The sequence below is a fragment of the Grus americana genome, chromosome 29 (genome assembly GCF_028858705.1).
Source record: "Grus americana isolate bGruAme1 chromosome 29, bGruAme1.mat, whole genome shotgun sequence".
NCBI classification, from domain to species: domain Eukaryota; kingdom Metazoa; phylum Chordata; class Aves; order Gruiformes; family Gruidae; genus Grus; species Grus americana.
In genome coordinates this window covers 880,396-895,634 of record NC_072880.1, presented here as the reverse complement: position 1 = coordinate 895,634, position 15,239 = coordinate 880,396, and the positions used below count along the sequence as shown (strand labels likewise).

The following is a 15,239-nucleotide window of genomic DNA, read 5'->3' as shown; positions in this document are numbered from 1 at the left end:
GCCGGGCACCCCAGCAGGGGCAGGACTCCCCCACCATTTGGGCTCGTTGTGGGTGGCAAGCCTCCTGCCGCCATGCCATGGCCGTTCGGCTGGGACCGATCCAGACCCGGGAGCACAGAGCCGGGTGCCAACGGCAGCGCTCAGCCAGCCGAGGGGTAGGGTTTGAGAGGGTCTGGCCGATCCCTGAGCTCCCCCCTGGCCAAACTGTCCTTCACCTTGAACCTCTTGGGCAGCCAGACTCTGCCGCAGCCGAGCTGGGTGCTGGGGCAGCACCCCGGGGTGGCCCTGGGGGACAGGCCACCCGCAGCAGGACGTATGGCGGCCCCAGGACAGGGACTACAAATCCCAGCGTGCTCTGGGCTGAGCATGGTCCCACTGACGGACGAGGCCTGCTCCAGCCTTCCCCGCCATCGCAGGCCGAGGAGCGGGGCGGCTGCGGCCATGCTGCGCCCCAAAGCCCTGACGCAGGTGCTGAGCCAGGCCAACACCGGCGGGGTCCAGAGCACCCTGTGAGTAGGGGTCGGGGGCTGGGGGCGAGGGGCGGCTTCCCCCACCCGTGGCTGCGGGGCCGGCTGGCACGCTCTGCTCGGTGCAGGGTAATACTCCTGCGAGGAAACGCTTTCTTCCTCCTGCCCTGGAAATGCCCCCCTCGGCGGGGAGAGGGGTCCTGCAAGGGGCACGCGTGGTGCTGGGGCCGTGCGCAGTGCATGATGCACGGTGCTGGGTTATGCACGGTGCTGGGGCTGTGCATGGTGCCTGGACTGTCAGTGCACGGTGCCGGGGCCGTGCACAGTGCTGGGGCCGTGCACAGTGCATGATGCATGGTGCTGGGGTTGTGCAAGATGCCTGGACTGTCTGTGCATGGTGCTGGGTTATGCACGGTGCTGGGGCCGTGCACGGTGCACAATGCATGGTGCTGGGTTATGCACGGTGCTGGGGCCGTGCACAGTGCACAATGCATGGTGCTGGGGCCGTGCACAGTGCACAATGCATGGTGCTGGGGCTGTGCATGGTGCCTGGACTGCCTGTGCACAGTGCGCAGTGCCAGGGCTGTGCACGGTGCACCATGCCAGAGCCATGCACAATGCAAGGACCGTGCACTGTGCACCGTACATGGTGTACAGTGCCAGGGCTGTGCACAGTGCCAGGACCATGCACGGTGCGCAGTGCTTGCCCGCCAGGCTCGTGCCCGATCTGCAGCATTGTCCCACTGGTGCCACCGCAGACCCACACTGCCCTGCTCGGGAATGGGGCCACCCCAGAGCTTCCTGGCTTTGAAGCCCCCGACCCCCTGCCAAGATCCCCTGCCAAGCTGGGGTGTCCTGGGCTGGGGGGGTTTGCTCTGCCTCCTGGCACTGCAGTGGGGTGTGGTGCCACACTGGGTTTAGAGACACCAGTTTGCCCCCCCTCTCCCCCCGCCTTGTTTCCAGGCTGCTGAACAACGAGGGGTCCTTGCTCGCCTACTCGGGCTACGGGGACACTGATGCCAGGGTCACCGCGGCCATCGCCAGCAACATCTGGGTGGCCTACGACAAGAATGGGCACCAGGCATTCAATGAGGACAACCTCAAATTCATCCTCATGGACTGCATGGTACGTGGGGCTGGGGGCTGTCCTCCCCTTCCTGGGGACCTGGGCACTGCCACGGCTCTGGGGTCACCCAGGACCCTGCCGGTGGTCCCTGCCAAGCCAGGGGTGCAACGGGTGCTGTTTCTCCCTGGGCAGGAGGGGCGAGTGGCCATCACACGGGTTGCAAACCTGCTGCTCTGCATGTACGCGAAGGAGACAGTTGGATTTGGGATGCTGAAGGCCAAGGTAATGCTGGTGGAGAGGGGGCCGGGGGGGCCGCAGGGCTGCATCCCTGCTGTCGGGTGGGAGAGAGCTGTGGAGGAGGATGAAGATGGGAGTGGTGGAGGAAGCTGCCGTGCCTGGGACACCTCTTTCCTCCTTGCAGAGGCTCCTCTGTCCTCCGTGCCAGCCCAGGCACCGCACCACACCTTTTTAAGTCTCTAAAATGAAATATAAATTAAAATAAGCACGCGGGCGGTGCGTGTGCAGGTTGCAAAATCCACGCCGCTCTCTGCTTGCAGGCGCAGGCGCTGGTCCAGTACCTGGAGGAGCCGCTCACGCAGGTGGCCGCATCCTGAGCACGGGAGCGGAGGGAGTTCGGAAGTGCCACCGTGCAAAGGCCGTTTGCTTCGGTGCTGTCACTGGTGCGGGTGGGGGGTGAGTGACCCCCCCAGGCATCCTGGAGCTCAGTCCTACTTTGGTGTGGCCTTTAAAAATAAGGTGGGGGGAGCAAAAAAGCCGGGGGGGGGGGAGGAGGGAATAAAAGTGTTTCTGATGCTTACGTCCTGTTGTGTCTCTTGTGAATAAGAGGAGGAGCTGGGGGGGACGCACGGGGGTGTCCCGGGCAGTGCTTTGGGGCTGCCCATCGCTCCAGATGGACCCTGGGGAAAACCAGAGCAGGGGCTGCGAGGGGCTCATGCCAGGGGAGAGACCGTGTAACGGAGCCGAGCCCCCCTGCACCCCTGCCCGGCTGCGCGGGGGTAGCGGAGGGTGGCGGGGGCTCCTTCCCTTCCCCGGTTTCCCTGGCTTTCACACGATGGCAGCAGAGGCGAGGAAACGCGTTCACACCCGGTTGGAGCCGGGCTGAGCTGGGGGATCTGCTTCTGGCCCGGCTGCCCGCGCTGCCCGCGCTGCCCGCTGCCCCAGCCTGCCCTGCGCTGCAGCCTGCACCGGCCTCAGCAGCCAGGATCAGGCCCCGGCTCCTCCTCCGGCCGCCCCGTGACAGTCCCAGGGGTGACACTACCTGCCCAACCTGCGCTGCGACACCCAGTCCCACCCCTTGAGTCAACCGGCCGCCCTGAGACGCCAACCCGGCCGGCCTTGACGTCGCTCCCCCGGACCCTACTTGCTCCCCGGGACCCCGCTTGCTCCCCACTCGCTCCCCACCAGAGAGGAAACTTTGTCCCCTCCATCTCCTCCCTTGGTGCCTCTCGGAGCCTGGCCCGCCCCGCGCTGCCTGCTCCGGGCTTTGCAGCTGGAAGGAGGAAACCAAGTGGTGGCGGCGGCCCCGGCAAGGGCGGGTGGCAGCCGGGGCGACATGGGCAGCGCCGAGGAGGATTATAACTTTGTCTTCAAGGGTGAGTCCTGGGCTCGATGCGAATCCCCCTCCCCAAAAGGGAGCGGGAGGCCAGGGGCTGTGGGGAGGGAATTGGGGCGCCTTCCCCCCAGGGCTGCCATGCCCCGAGCTGTTGCTGCCCATCCCTGCAGCTCTGATGGGAGCTGCGAAGGGTCGGGGGATCGGGGAGCAGGCACCGGCCTCAGCCACGTCCCTGGCTGACGGCAGCGAGGTCAGGGCTAGCGAACGGCGCCGGGGGCTGGCGGAGCCATGCCCACCCCAAGGCTGCACGCCTGGGATGCCGGGCAAGTTGCTGGCGCGCGGTGGGGACTGAGATGGCAGGAACTGAGGGTGCGAGACGTAAATGCTGTGCCAGCCCATTAACCCCTGAGAGTGGCAGGCATTTAAAAGTCCTTCTGCTGCGGTGACCTGGGTGGTGGCACACCCAGAGGACGTGGGGGTCAAACCCGGGGTGGAAAAACGGGGGCACAGCCTCATGTCCCCCAGCTTGAGCTCCTCAGGCACGAGGCGCTGGCATCCTGCGTCTCTGCCGGGTGCCCCTGGCTGGACCTCAGTGCTCCCCTTGGACTCGCCAGTGTCCTCGCCCTGCTCCTGCCGCCCAGAGCCTGATAGCTGTGACCCCCCCAAACAGCGCTGGGGCCACGCCAGCAGACAGGGACCATGGCTGGGCTCAGTCGAGGTGCCTCAGCCACGCTCGGGGGGGGGGGGCTGAGAGCTCACGATGCAGGGGTGGGACCCCCGTTTGTTACACCCACATGCCTGCCCGGCCTCTCTGCCCAGCTCTGGGGTCACCAGGCAATGAGGGGTCCCCATGCACCCGGGGCGGTCTGGCCGTCCCACTGCCAAGGCAACGAGCTGCTGGCGGGTCTGGCGCAGGTCGGAAAGCGTTATTTGAATTCCTGTGCAATGCCTTGGAGCAGCCCTCTCCCCTCCTTGACAGCTCCGGTGGGCTTTCTCCCTTCTTTCCTCAGTTGTCCTGATCGGGGAGTCCGGGGTGGGGAAAACCAACCTGCTCTCCCGCTTCACCCGCAACGAGTTCAACCACGACAGCCGCACCACCATCGGCGTGGAGTTCTCCACCCGCACCATCTTGGTGGGAGACGCCGTGGTGAAGGCTCAGATCTGGGACACGGCCGGGCTGGAGCGGTACCGTGCCATCACCTCCGCGTAAGGATGGGATGCCTGAAATCGGGGCTCCCCCCGGTACCTGGGTAGCGATGCCCTCATAGTTGGGCCCCACGGGTGGGGACGCTGGGGGGGACGTGTTCTGGAGTGCGGGGTGATGGTGGGGTTCTCCTGTAGGTATTACCGCGGGGCTGTGGGCGCCCTGGTCGTCTTTGACATCACCAAGCACCAGACGTACGATGTGGTGGACCGCTGGCTGAAGGAGCTGTACGACCACGCCGAGGCCAGCATCGTTGTCATGCTGGTGGGGAACAAGACCGACCTCGTGCAGGCTCGGGAGGTGCCCATGGAGGAGGCAAAAATGTTTGCAGGTACGGACTGGCACCCTGCTATGGGCCCGGGGGCTTGGGAACCTCCCTGATAGCACGGACCCGCACCAACGTGGGCACCCTGACATCTCTAAAGGGGCATGGAAGCAGAGCCATGCCCTCACCGGCGTCTGCATTATCTCGGGGAAATCCTCTCATTACAGACAACAACGGGCTGCTGTTTGTCGAGACCTCGGCGCTGGACTCCACCAACGTCGAGCAGGCGTTCGAGACCATCCTGAAGGGTACATACACCGGCACCGTGGTGCAGCGGGGGTCCCCGGGACTGTGGCGTCGCAGGGTCCCTTACCGGGGACGTGCGGCTGGGCAGAGGATGTGCAGCGCGTCTCTCCTCTGCCCTGCTCCACTGAGGACTTTTGGGTCTGGTTCCAGTGTTGTCTTTCCGGCTGGTTTGGTTTCCGGCCTTTCATGCTGGGCGTTTCGCTCTCCGCACCCGTGGTTTTGTTCTCCCAGCCCCCAGGCATCCCCAAAGCCCCGGGGGCTCCTTCTTCCCTGTAATCCCTGGTCCCCCTTCCTGTTGTCCTGGGCTCCTGACTCAACGTCTCCAGCACCCTGCTGAGCTGGCCGCAGGGACCTGGGGGGGCCGGGAACGGAGAGGGGTGATGCTCGGCCAGGAGCACCTCTCCAGGAATGGCAGCAGCACCGGGGCAGGAGCGCAGGGAGGTGTGCCGTGCCGTGCCGTGCCGTGCCGTGCCGTGCCGAGCCAGTCTGGCCTGGTGAGCGGCCAGCCCCGGCGCGGGGTGAAGCACTAATCCCAGGTTGGGCAAGAGGAAATTGCCTAACTGCAGGGTGTTCCCCAGGCGCCGCAGGGATGCAACTTGGGGGAGCTGCTCCTTTGTCACCCCTCAACTTGTCCCCTCTGCTGCATAAAGGAGAGCCACTGACGTGCCCAGCGGCACGCCAGCACGCGAGCAACGGGGGCTGCAAGCTTGAAACTGTCCCTGCTACCTTGGGGGGCCCTTGGCTGACACACAGACCCCCCCCCGGCACCTCTTGTTTTGCAGAGATCTTCCACAAAGTGCAGAAGCAGAAGCAGAGGAGCAGCCAAAGCAACACGGTGTCGCTTGCCAGCGAGAGCCTGGAGAGCGCAGCCGCGGCGCAGCCGGAGAAGCGCCCGTGCTGCGTAGCCCTCTGAGCTGGCCGGGCACCCCGGGAAGCCCCCGGGGACCCCCGCAGCCCCGGGACACGCCAGTGGCGTAGAGCCGGGTCTGCCTCTGCGCAGACTCCTCTGGCCGCTGGCGCAAGCTGGTGTCACCCAGCCTCCACCCCTGTCCTGGCGCAGTGGGGACCAGCAGCCTGGACGGTGGCCAAATTCTGCCATAAACGGTGAGAAGCACCAGTGCCGGGAGCTCTGCTCTGTCTGCTTCGTTTTTGCTGGGCCCAGGGTAGCATCACCACTATCACGCACGGACCTCCGTGCCCCTCGGACCCACGGTGCAGAGGACTGAGAGACCCCCAAGGCACTGCTGGGGAACGAGCCAGGAGGTTCTGGCCAGGATTGTGCCAGCGACGGGAGCTGCTCCAGTTGTGTCTGGCCCTGGAGTTGCTCCCGTGGGACCACCCTGTGCCACGCGCTGCGGATGTGGCTGACCCCACAGGTCTCCATCTCCAATGGGGGCTGCTCTGGGGTCATCCCAAGCCCTCAGGAGCGAAGTGGCAGCGCTCAGCCCTTGGCACGCCTCTGTGCCCATCCCAGACATGGGACAAGTGTGATGGCAGGACCTAGTGAGGGTCCCTCCTGTCTGCACGGCAGGACGGGGCTCAGCGCAGAGCCCGGTGCCAAAGGGCCCGGGAGCAGCTCCGTGTCCAGCGCAACGGTGACTCAATCATTAAAGGACTTGTGAAATGCGGGTTTGCTGAGCTGGAATTCCTGCATGTTTGTAGTTCCATCCCCTGGTCCCCACCTCCATGAGATGCCGGAGATCGTGACCACCCAAGCAGCCCAGCCCGATGCCATGGTCCCCCTGCGCCCCCTCCCAGCCCGATGCCGTGGTCTCCCTGTGTCCCCTCCCCACACAACCTTTCCCAGTCCACATCCCCACACCCTCGAGGGCTTATAGGGGATGGCTGGCAGTTTAGCAGTCCAAACCGTGGCTTGGCATCAGCTGGTTATCCAAAAGCCCTTGAAAATGGGAGAATTGCTGCTGGATTCTCCGTATCTTCCTCTAGTTCTGGGCGCTCGCTTTCCCTTTGCGCCACGCAAGACACGTTGGCCCAGGTCCCATTTCGTGTCCGTGGTTCTGCATGGAGAGCGTGGCCACGACTTGTTCCCATCGGTGGCACACGTGGACACGGTGGTGGCCTTTCCCTGCTGCCGTGCAGCTTTCACAGAATCCCAGAATCCCAGAACAGTGGGGGTGGGAAGGGACCTCTGGAGATCATCTGGTCCAACCCCCCTGCTAAAGCAGGATCACCCAGAGCAGGTTGCACAGGATCACATCCAGGAGGGTTTGGAATCTCTCCAGAGAAGGAGACTCCACAACCTCTCTGGGCAGCCTGTCCCAGTGCTCGGTCACCCTCAGACGGAAGAAGTTTTTCCTCGTGTTCAGATGGAACTTCCCATGTTCCAGTCTGTGCCCATTGCCCCCTGTCCTGTCACTGGGCACCACTGAGAAGAGTCTGGCCCCATCACACGGACACCCACCCTTTAGACAATTAGAAGCTTTGATGAGATCCCCTCTCAGCCTTCTCTTGGCCAGCTCTCCAGCCGTTCCTGGAGAGGTGCTCCACTCCCGAAATGTCTCCGCAGGAGGACACCCCGAAGCAGAGCCCCCGGACCGGCCGTGCTGAGCGGGGAGCAGAGGCCCGGCCCCTGGGAGCAGCCACGGACCTGCCCCCCCCTTACCTGGCCCCGGTGAGCACACCTGGGCGGTGACAGACAGCCCCGGCCGCCAATGGGTGTGAGGAGGAAGGGCTGTGGCCACCAATGGGGACACGGGGGAGGGTCCCCGCAGGGCTGGATAAGGCCCGGAAATCCCAGTTGTCCCAGTGGGAGTGGGGCTGTTGGTGCTGGGTGAGATGCGGGGCAAGGACGATGAGTACGATTACCTCTTCAAAGGTGGGTGCCCTGGCCATGCCTGCGCTGCCCTGGCCATGCCTGCAATGAGCTGTGCACGGCCTCAGCCTGCTGCGTGGTGCCGTCTCCCTGCAGCACCCTCGGGATGGAGCTGGAAGCCGGGGCTGTGGCTTGTACTGGGATATAACACACGGCTCCCGGGGCTGGGGGGGGGCTTGTTGGGGTGCTCCCCTGTGCTGGGCAGAGGGGTGGTGGGTCTTGGTGGTGCTGGGGCCTCAGGGTGGAGGCTGAAATGCTGCCGTGGTCTGAGGGTTTGTGTGGAGCTGGCCTGTGGCTGCTGGGTGCGGGTGGCTGTTTGTGGCCCTGGTGCTAATTAAAGCAGCTTGTTACTGCTGCAGGAGGAGTCTGGAGTCCTCAGCATCCAGGGGATGGGGTGCTGGTCCCTGGGGATGGGCTGAGGATGTGGGGTGGGGGGGGGAGCTGGTCCCTGTGGCACGGTGGGTGCTGTGCTAGCCCCTCTGGGTGGGTTTGGGCGCTCTCCTCTGTGTGGCTGGGGTGGGAGGAGCAGTTTTGGGGGCTGAGTGAGCGATCCCAAGAGGAAAAGCTGTGCCGCTCGCCTGGCTGCGGTTAGGGGAAAGGATGCAGGGCTTGTCCTTGTTGGTGCTGGTCACGGTGTGACCTCTCTGGTGTGCAAGGGGGGATGAGGTTGGGCCCTTGAGGTGCAATGTTGGGTTTTTTCCTGGCTGTAGGAGCCCAGCATCCCCCTCTGAGCCGCCATCCCCTCCGCATGCCGGGTTTCCCTGCCGTTAGCGCTGGCAGCCGGGCCGTGGCTGGAGCGGGTGCTGGGGGAAGCCAGGGGACAGCTTGGCAACGTCACAACCTCCTGAGCAATAAAAACTGGGGAGTGAGATCACCCGGCGGCCAGCCGTGAGTCAGCCTACCCTGCCCGAAAGGCCCCGTGTAATTCCAGTCACCGACACGACGGTAGCCCCTGGCTCCTCGCACACCTCCCCTGGCCCCTGCCCAGGAAAATCCTCCTCTCCCGAGTTATTCCGGGACCTGGCGAGGGAGGAAACTCTGATGCAGGCGGAGCTGGGTCGCGCCTCGGAGCGAGGTATCTGGGCTCCTCCGGCTCGCGTGTCCTTTGCCTGTCGGCCAGCGTCGCACCAGCAGCACGGCTCTGGGATGGCCCCGGCGCGTTGTCCTCGTGTGGTGCCTGTCCCTTCCCCGTGATCCTGCAGGAGCCAGGGCTGAGAGCAGCTCGGCACTGGGCTCTGCATTCCCTTCCTCGGTCTCATGGTGGTCTCGGGAGTCCCTAAAAAAAAAAAGAAAGAGAACTTGGTTTTGAACGCAAGGTCTGCTCATCCTTCCTGAAGCTGGAGCAAAGTCCAAACGCAATGTTTAGGGGCACGGAGCTGGGCCAGCACTCTGGGGTTAGGTGGCTCTGCTGAGACCAGCTTCTCCCCGTGAGAAATGGGAGATGGTCACCGCTTGAAGCAGCGCTACCCTGATTTCCAGTGAGATGGGAGCATCAGCTGCCTTTTCCTGTTGCAAAGTACAATGCAGGTTCCAGCTGTGCTCACGGGAAGCCCCTCGATGCTGCTGGAGGGGCTCGGGATGGATGAGAACCGGCCCTGGGCACGGCTGCTCCTTGGACCCTTCCTCAGGGCGCCTGTGCAGAGCTCCAGGCTGTTTCCATCCCCACCCCTGGGCTGGGACATGATGTGTCAGGGATGTCTCACTGGTGCTCGCAGGATGTGCGTTCCCCGCTTTAAACTGCTCGTGCTGCGTGTTCGGAGGCAGTGAGGACCGAGCGTGTCAAACACTTTTGTGTGTGGAGGGGTGGAGGGTGCGGCTCGAGTCCCTCTTGCCCTTCGGGCTCAGGGGGATGGGGCTGAGCACGTACCCCCGCTGTATCGAGGTGTCCTGGAGGCTGCTGGTTCCCTGCCCCATCCAACCCGTCCCTGCTGTGGTGCGAAGCCCGCGGGAGTGCGAGGGGCCGTGCAAGGTCAGCGTGTGCCACGCACGGGATGGCTCTGCTCCTTCCTCCCTCCCCCAGGCTGGTTGCCGAAGGTTTTCCGGGCCCGGTAGGTCTTTTCCTGCCTGCAGGAGTGATGCAGCCTGGCACGCTCGTGCCTCAGTTTCCCCTGGTTGTACTCAGTGCTGTCTCCTGGCAGCCAGGGCCTGTCCCCGGGCCACTGAGGCAGCAGGAACACGGCGCTGCGGGGGGGGGGGGAAAGGGGACGCGGCCGTTGAGCTTGGGGAAGTGGCAACTTCCCGTTGATTAAACACCAAGCCCAGATCAGAGCAGCGAGGCTCAGCAGGCGTTAATGAACCTGGCTCTAGCCTGCATTTTTCCACCAGTTTGTCCAGGGTGGCCCAGACTGTCGTGGGCCTCCGCGGAGCTCACAGCAGCTTTCAGCGCTGCATGGAGGAGCCGCCCTTCCCTCCGTTGCTGGCTGCCGTGACACGGCAACTGTCGGCAAGGCTCCGGTGCCTTCCAGCCACCCTCGGTGATGACGGGGAGCCATGCCGTTCGCCGCCGGGCTTAGCGGAGCAGCGCTGTTTGCTGGCTGCTCTGCGACGAGGGTGTCGGCAAGGGGGTGGCCGCGTCGTCGGAGGCTTTGCATCCCAGTCCGTGCAAGGGAGCCAAGTCCCCGTGAGCTGGAGCTGATGGGGATGGGGTTGTCCAGGACATGGAGCAACGTCCTTGGAGGATGGCGGCTGCTGAGCCTTGAATAAGTGTAGATGTGGGATTTTTTTCCTGCAAATTCTGCAGCATGGTTTGCAGTCCTGCTGTCGAGTGCAGCGGCGTGGCATTCTCGGTGGTTCCTCGCTGGTGTTGCTGCTCCAGCGTTCTCCCCAGCGTGGTCACTGGATGGTTGTGATTTCAGCCCTGCTGTTGTCTGATCCTGGTGGGGAGAAGTGTCCCCCAAGGGTGGGCAAAGTGAAGCAGGCTGCGTTTGAGTGCACCTGGAGAATGAAGAATTGGCAGTGGGGGAAATAAAAAAAAAAAAAAAATCCAAACCTGTTGAGTAATAAACTCAACAAACTTGACAGGGGAGCGGTGTGATAAAGCCTCCTCAGAGCCTGTTGCACCAGGTTTTACAGGAACCAGCCAGATCTGGGACACGCAGAAAATGCACTTAACTAACCCACACCCAGGGACTTTCCAGCGCACGGGCTGGACCAGTAGCGGAGGAGGAGGAGGAGGAGGAGGATGCTTCCTTTCAGACCAGGTCTTAAGTCCTCTGGTGTGCCCTCAGGGTTGGAGCTTGGGCTGGAAATAGGAGACCTGGTTCTGCTTGGCCTCTCTGGCCTGGCTGTCTCTGGTTTTCCGCCCGTTTTGTGTACCTAGGTGCATACGGCGCCTTCCCGTCACCGGTGCGGGGCAGGAAACCCCCGGCAACTTCCAGGCGATGGCAGGAATTGACCTGGGGGGTTTACAGGTAGCTGGGGTGTCACTGGGATGAGTGGAGGCTGCTGGTCCTGTTCCCCGAGTGTGGCTCTGCAGTTGCAGCCCCCTCACTTGGTGGTTTCTCCCTGGATGAAATGGAAGTGGGGTCTGGGGGTGGGGGCCGATGGGGGGGATCCCCATCGCTGCCAGGCTGGGATGGTCGGCATTGCAGGACACAAGGGCCTCTGGTGGGTGTCTGGGGGGCTGACGCTGTGCTTGTTTCCCCCCGCCCCAGTTGTGCTCATCGGGGACTCTGGGGTGGGGAAGAGCAACCTGCTGTCACGCTTCACCCGCAATGAGTTCAACCTGGAGAGCAAGAGCACCATCGGGGTGGAGTTTGCCACAAGGAGCATCCAGGTGGACAACAAGACCGTGAAGGCTCAGATCTGGGACACGGCCGGGCAGGAGCGGTACCGGGCCATCACCTCAGCGTGAGTTTCCTTGCTCCCCACCTGCGTCCCTCAGCTGGGGCCCTGCTGTGACCTTGTCCCCTTGCTGTGCCCCAGGTACTACCGGGGGGCGGTGGGAGCTCTGCTCGTCTACGACATCGCCAAGTACCTGACGTACGAGAACGCCGAGCGCTGGCTGAAGGAGCTGCAGGACCACGCTGATGCCAACATTGTCATCATGCTGGTGGGCAACAAGAGCGACCTGCGGCACCTGCGGGCCGTGCCCACCGATGAGGCCAGGAGCTTTGCAGGTATCTCCCCCATCCCGGCCTGTCCCGTCCCATCCCGGGGCAGCTGTAGCTCACGGCACCCGCCTGAGCTCGTCCTGTCCTTGCAGAGAAGAACGGGCTGTCCTTCCTTGAGACGTCTGCTCTGGATTCCACCAACGTGGAGACGGCTTTCCACAACATCCTCTCGGGTAAGGGGCAACCAGGAGAGGGAGGGTGGGATGATGGAGATGGTTTCAGACACTGTGTCCTCCCAGGACACTGCTGGGGGACCCTGGCTGTACGTTCTGGGGTGGGATTCTGCTCCCCTGGACGGAGAGTTGTGGGGGTTTGCACGCCTTGAGTTGTGTGTTTTGGGAGGGGGCGGGTCCCCCACTGAAACAAATACTTGAAGAATTTTTTTTCTTCCTCCTTTTCCCTCTCTGCTGGCAGAGATCTACCGCATCGTGTCACAGAGGCAGATCACTGGGCAGCCGGAGTCAGAGTTTGGCCCCGCCACGACCATCGAGCCCATCCGGGTGCTGCCCACGCAGCAGGAGGGCAGGCAGGCACCCTGCTGCCAGAACATCTGAGCCCCTTGGGGTGCCCCCACCCTGACACCCCCACCACCACCCAGCATGTGCTGGCATTGCGTTTCTCACCCTCTACCTCTGCTCACTGCAGCTCCCCAGAACGGGTCGGGCTTCTGCACGGCTGCTCTTGTGTGCACCATCATGCTGCCTGCGTGTTGCTCTCCCTGTGTTTATGTAGGACCTACACAAACTGGGAGGGTGGGGAGGGGAGCATCAGAGTCTCTCCATTCTCTTCCCGTGGTTTGGGACATGCCATCCCCTCGTGTCCCTGCTTCCCCCAGCCCTGAAGGTGCCATCACTGGGTGACTCAGGGTGGCACTGAACAAGCCCAAACATCGTGACTCCCTCGTTTGGTGCCACATTTTTGTGGCACCTCTGGGTGCAGCCCTTCAGGGTGGGGTGCGCAGGGGGAACGCACTGGGTGCACCTTTGTCTTGCCCGGTGAAGCGAGCAACAACAACAGCCGGTTGTACCCAGCCCTGCCCCTTTGACACCGAGGGCTGGGTGTGCCTCTGGGTGCTGAGGGACACCCCAGTGTGGGATGGGGGCGGTGACTCCCCGCTCATGCCCGGAGGGACCCCAGTCCAGGGAGACTGGAGCAGGGATCCGGGGGGGTATAGCCTTTGGGGGGGACCCTGAGGAGGGGACAAGGGGGTCCCAGGGCTTTGATTGGCTGAGGGCAGGGATAGGGTGCTGAGGGGGGGCACCTGGTCCCTCTGCACGTCTCCCCGGGTGGTGGCACGCAGGGCTCTGGGCTGCGAGGAGCCTCCCGTGGGACGTGAGCCCGCTCCACGCTCGTGGCCAGTGACAGCGTGGCCTGGGCTGGGGACGTGGCTGCCACTAGATGGGGTGGCTGCTGCACCTGCGGGGGGGGCAGGGACCCCTTCCCCTGCCTGGGGGACAGCCGGCACCTCCCGGGGTGGGCACAGCACCCTGCCGAGCCCAGTGCCACTCTCAGGGGTGATTGGCAGCTGTCAATCAACAGGGGCGTGCAGGGGCTGCGGCGGCTTTCCTGGGACAGCCAGTCCCTTCCCATTGACCCCGGTGCTGGGAGCGTGTCCCCCATCGCAGTGGGGGGGTTTTTTGGGGGGGTGTGTGTCTCTGTCTCTCTATGGCTGCCCCCGGTCACCCCATCTCACTTGGCTCTGCCGGCAGGATCTGTGCCAGGGTCTTGCCCTGGGGCGCGATTTATTGATGAAACAGGAATTTGGGCAAAATCCCCAAATAAAGTTGCTGCTGGAGGCTCCTTCTCTCTCTGCCAGGGTCCCTCCTCAAGGCCAGGAGCTGGGCCGTGCGCTGGGCACCCATCCCCAGGAGATGAAGGGCATGGGAGGTGAGGAGGAGGAGGGGCAGGGAGGAAGGTGCAGCTGTAGCCTGGGCGAGGGGATGTCTCGGCAGGAGGCTGGAGGGGGGAACTTGACATTCAGGCTCAGAGGGGCAGGTTGGATCCTGCTGCCATGGAACAGGGGTGCCTGCACAGAAACGGCTGCCAGTGGGGGCCACCCCCACTTTGGGTTGAGGTCGCCCCCTTTTTTTCCAACTGACAGCGCAGTCACCCCAACCCTCCAGCATCTTACCCTTGGCTCCAGCCGTCCCGGTGCAGCGTGTCCCTGCACCACGGCACTGCTCCGTCCCCAGGCGAGCGACGGCTGAGGCCGCCTCATCGCACCGTGCTGGCCAGCCCCGGCACCGTTTGCGTCCCCGCACGCCTGGTGGCCGTCCCCAAGGGGGACTGACAGCCATTACCCGACCTGGCCGGACTCTGCCCCGTGCCCGCACCGGCTGGGAGAGGCACGGCTATATGCAGACCAGCCGGAGAGCCGCCAAGCGCCACCCCTTCCGCACCACCATCTGCCCGCGCCGAAACGCGGTGCCAAGAGGTGATGTCAGCCGGGAAAGGTGGGCGTGCGGGAGAAGGACGCTGCCCCCGGCTCCGCAAAGGGACAGGGGTTGAGCCGAGCATCCCTCGGGGCTCGCTGCCGGCAGACGTGCCATCCAGCCAGGCGCGGGCATGGACGCGCGGGATGACGAGCTCGTGGAGGTGCTTTCAGGCTCGGCGGCTCAGGGGGTTTTTTCCAGGTTTTTCAGCTTTTATACGATTTCTGCTGGAATGGAGCAGTGGGAAGGGTGAAGCAAGGCAGAGGTTTGCACGCGGGGCTCACGGACGTGGGACCGTGCTGCCGCAGGGCTGGGAACAGCGGCCGGCGTGGGGCAGCTGATAGTGCGGCAAATGAAACTCCTCTGCTCTAAGGAACCCCCAGAAGTGTCGCTAAAGGCGTGAAACTCAGCGGGAGACCCGGGAGGGGTGGTAGAAGGAGGGTACAGCCCCACAGCCCCCGTCCCCACCACCGCCCCTGGACCCCCTCCCAAAGCGTGAGCAGACAGAAACCAAGAGCAGACACCAAGTTTCTTAAGTAATAATACTTTAATAAAATTAAGTTCTTAATGTAATTTAGCACATTTAATACATTAACCCTTTCCCTTCTTTGTTTTCTACAAGTTGTGCAACATCATTATTTTAATTTTTTATTTTATTTTAATTTTTTTCCTTCTCCCCTTATACTATATGCCTCAAAACTCAGACAACGAGCCTAACTCTACTTCTATGTTCGGTTATATCTCTCTCTCAGGCTTTTATTTTTGCGTAACGCCGGAGAGATGAAAATACCTGGATGGAACATGTGATCGGTTTCCAATAGTAACAATCCCGACTACAGGTTTCCTATGACGTTAAAAGAAAAGAGATAGGGAAAAAAAAAAAAAAAGGCAAATATAACAAAATAGGGAATGGACTTTAAATGGAAGGGCCACACAGTCAGGACGGCCAGGCTAACACTGGGCAACTCTGTGGCCGGCTGG

At 63.1% G+C, this 15,239-nt stretch overlaps 3 protein-coding genes across 3 annotated transcripts; all 3 read left to right on the top strand.

Annotated features, from left to right (window-relative positions):
• The first annotated feature begins 300 nt into the window (after positions 1 to 300).
• On the top strand, positions 301 to 2,348 carry LAMTOR2 (late endosomal/lysosomal adaptor, MAPK and MTOR activator 2). The gene is made up of 4 exons (XM_054806246.1): positions 301 to 509; positions 1,431 to 1,593; positions 1,726 to 1,815; positions 2,091 to 2,348. Exons 1-4 carry the CDS (start codon positions 316 to 318, stop codon positions 2,145 to 2,147), a joined length of 504 nt encoding a protein of 167 aa, XP_054662221.1. The 5' UTR covers positions 301 to 315; the 3' UTR covers positions 2,148 to 2,348.
• A 413-nt stretch (positions 2,349 to 2,761) lies between these two features.
• On the top strand, positions 2,762 to 6,509 carry RAB25 (RAB25, member RAS oncogene family). Its single transcript, XM_054806176.1, has 5 exons — positions 2,762 to 3,146; positions 4,117 to 4,312; positions 4,448 to 4,641; positions 4,803 to 4,883; positions 5,664 to 6,509. Exons 1-5 carry the CDS (start codon positions 3,107 to 3,109, stop codon positions 5,792 to 5,794), a joined length of 642 nt encoding a protein of 213 aa, XP_054662151.1. The 5' UTR covers positions 2,762 to 3,106; the 3' UTR covers positions 5,795 to 6,509.
• Positions 6,510 to 7,605: 1,096 nt separating this feature from the next.
• Positions 7,606 to 13,626, top strand: LOC129197837 (ras-related protein Rab-11A-like). Its single transcript, XM_054806627.1, has 5 exons — positions 7,606 to 7,717; positions 11,368 to 11,563; positions 11,639 to 11,832; positions 11,919 to 11,999; positions 12,241 to 13,626. Exons 1-5 carry the CDS (start codon positions 7,678 to 7,680, stop codon positions 12,378 to 12,380), a joined length of 651 nt encoding a protein of 216 aa, XP_054662602.1. The 5' UTR covers positions 7,606 to 7,677; the 3' UTR covers positions 12,381 to 13,626.
• The last annotated feature ends 1,613 nt before the right edge of the window (positions 13,627 to 15,239 follow it).

Bases quoted from the DNA above. Each gene is read 5' to 3' on its own strand.
- LAMTOR2 (XM_054806246.1), top strand. From the start codon at position 316: ATGGCGGCCCCAGGACAGGGACTACAAATCCCAGCGTGCTCTGGGCTG. The intron at 510-1,430 runs GTGAGTAGGGGT...CCTTGTTTCCAG, and splicing joins GGCGGGGTCCAGAGCACCCT to GCTGCTGAACAACGAGGGGT. The intron at 1,816-2,090 runs GTAATGCTGGTG...CTCTGCTTGCAG, and splicing joins TTGGGATGCTGAAGGCCAAG to GCGCAGGCGCTGGTCCAGTA.
- RAB25 (XM_054806176.1), top strand. From the start codon at position 3,107: ATGGGCAGCGCCGAGGAGGATTATAACTTTGTCTTCAAGG. The intron at 4,313-4,447 runs GTAAGGATGGGA...GTTCTCCTGTAG, and splicing joins TACCGTGCCATCACCTCCGC to GTATTACCGCGGGGCTGTGG. The intron at 4,642-4,802 runs GTACGGACTGGC...CTCTCATTACAG, and splicing joins GGAGGCAAAAATGTTTGCAG to ACAACAACGGGCTGCTGTTT.
- LOC129197837 (XM_054806627.1), top strand. From the start codon at position 7,678: ATGCGGGGCAAGGACGATGAGTACGATTACCTCTTCAAAG. The intron at 11,833-11,918 runs GTATCTCCCCCA...CTGTCCTTGCAG, and splicing joins TGAGGCCAGGAGCTTTGCAG to AGAAGAACGGGCTGTCCTTC. The intron at 12,000-12,240 runs GTAAGGGGCAAC...CTCTGCTGGCAG, and splicing joins TTTCCACAACATCCTCTCGG to AGATCTACCGCATCGTGTCA.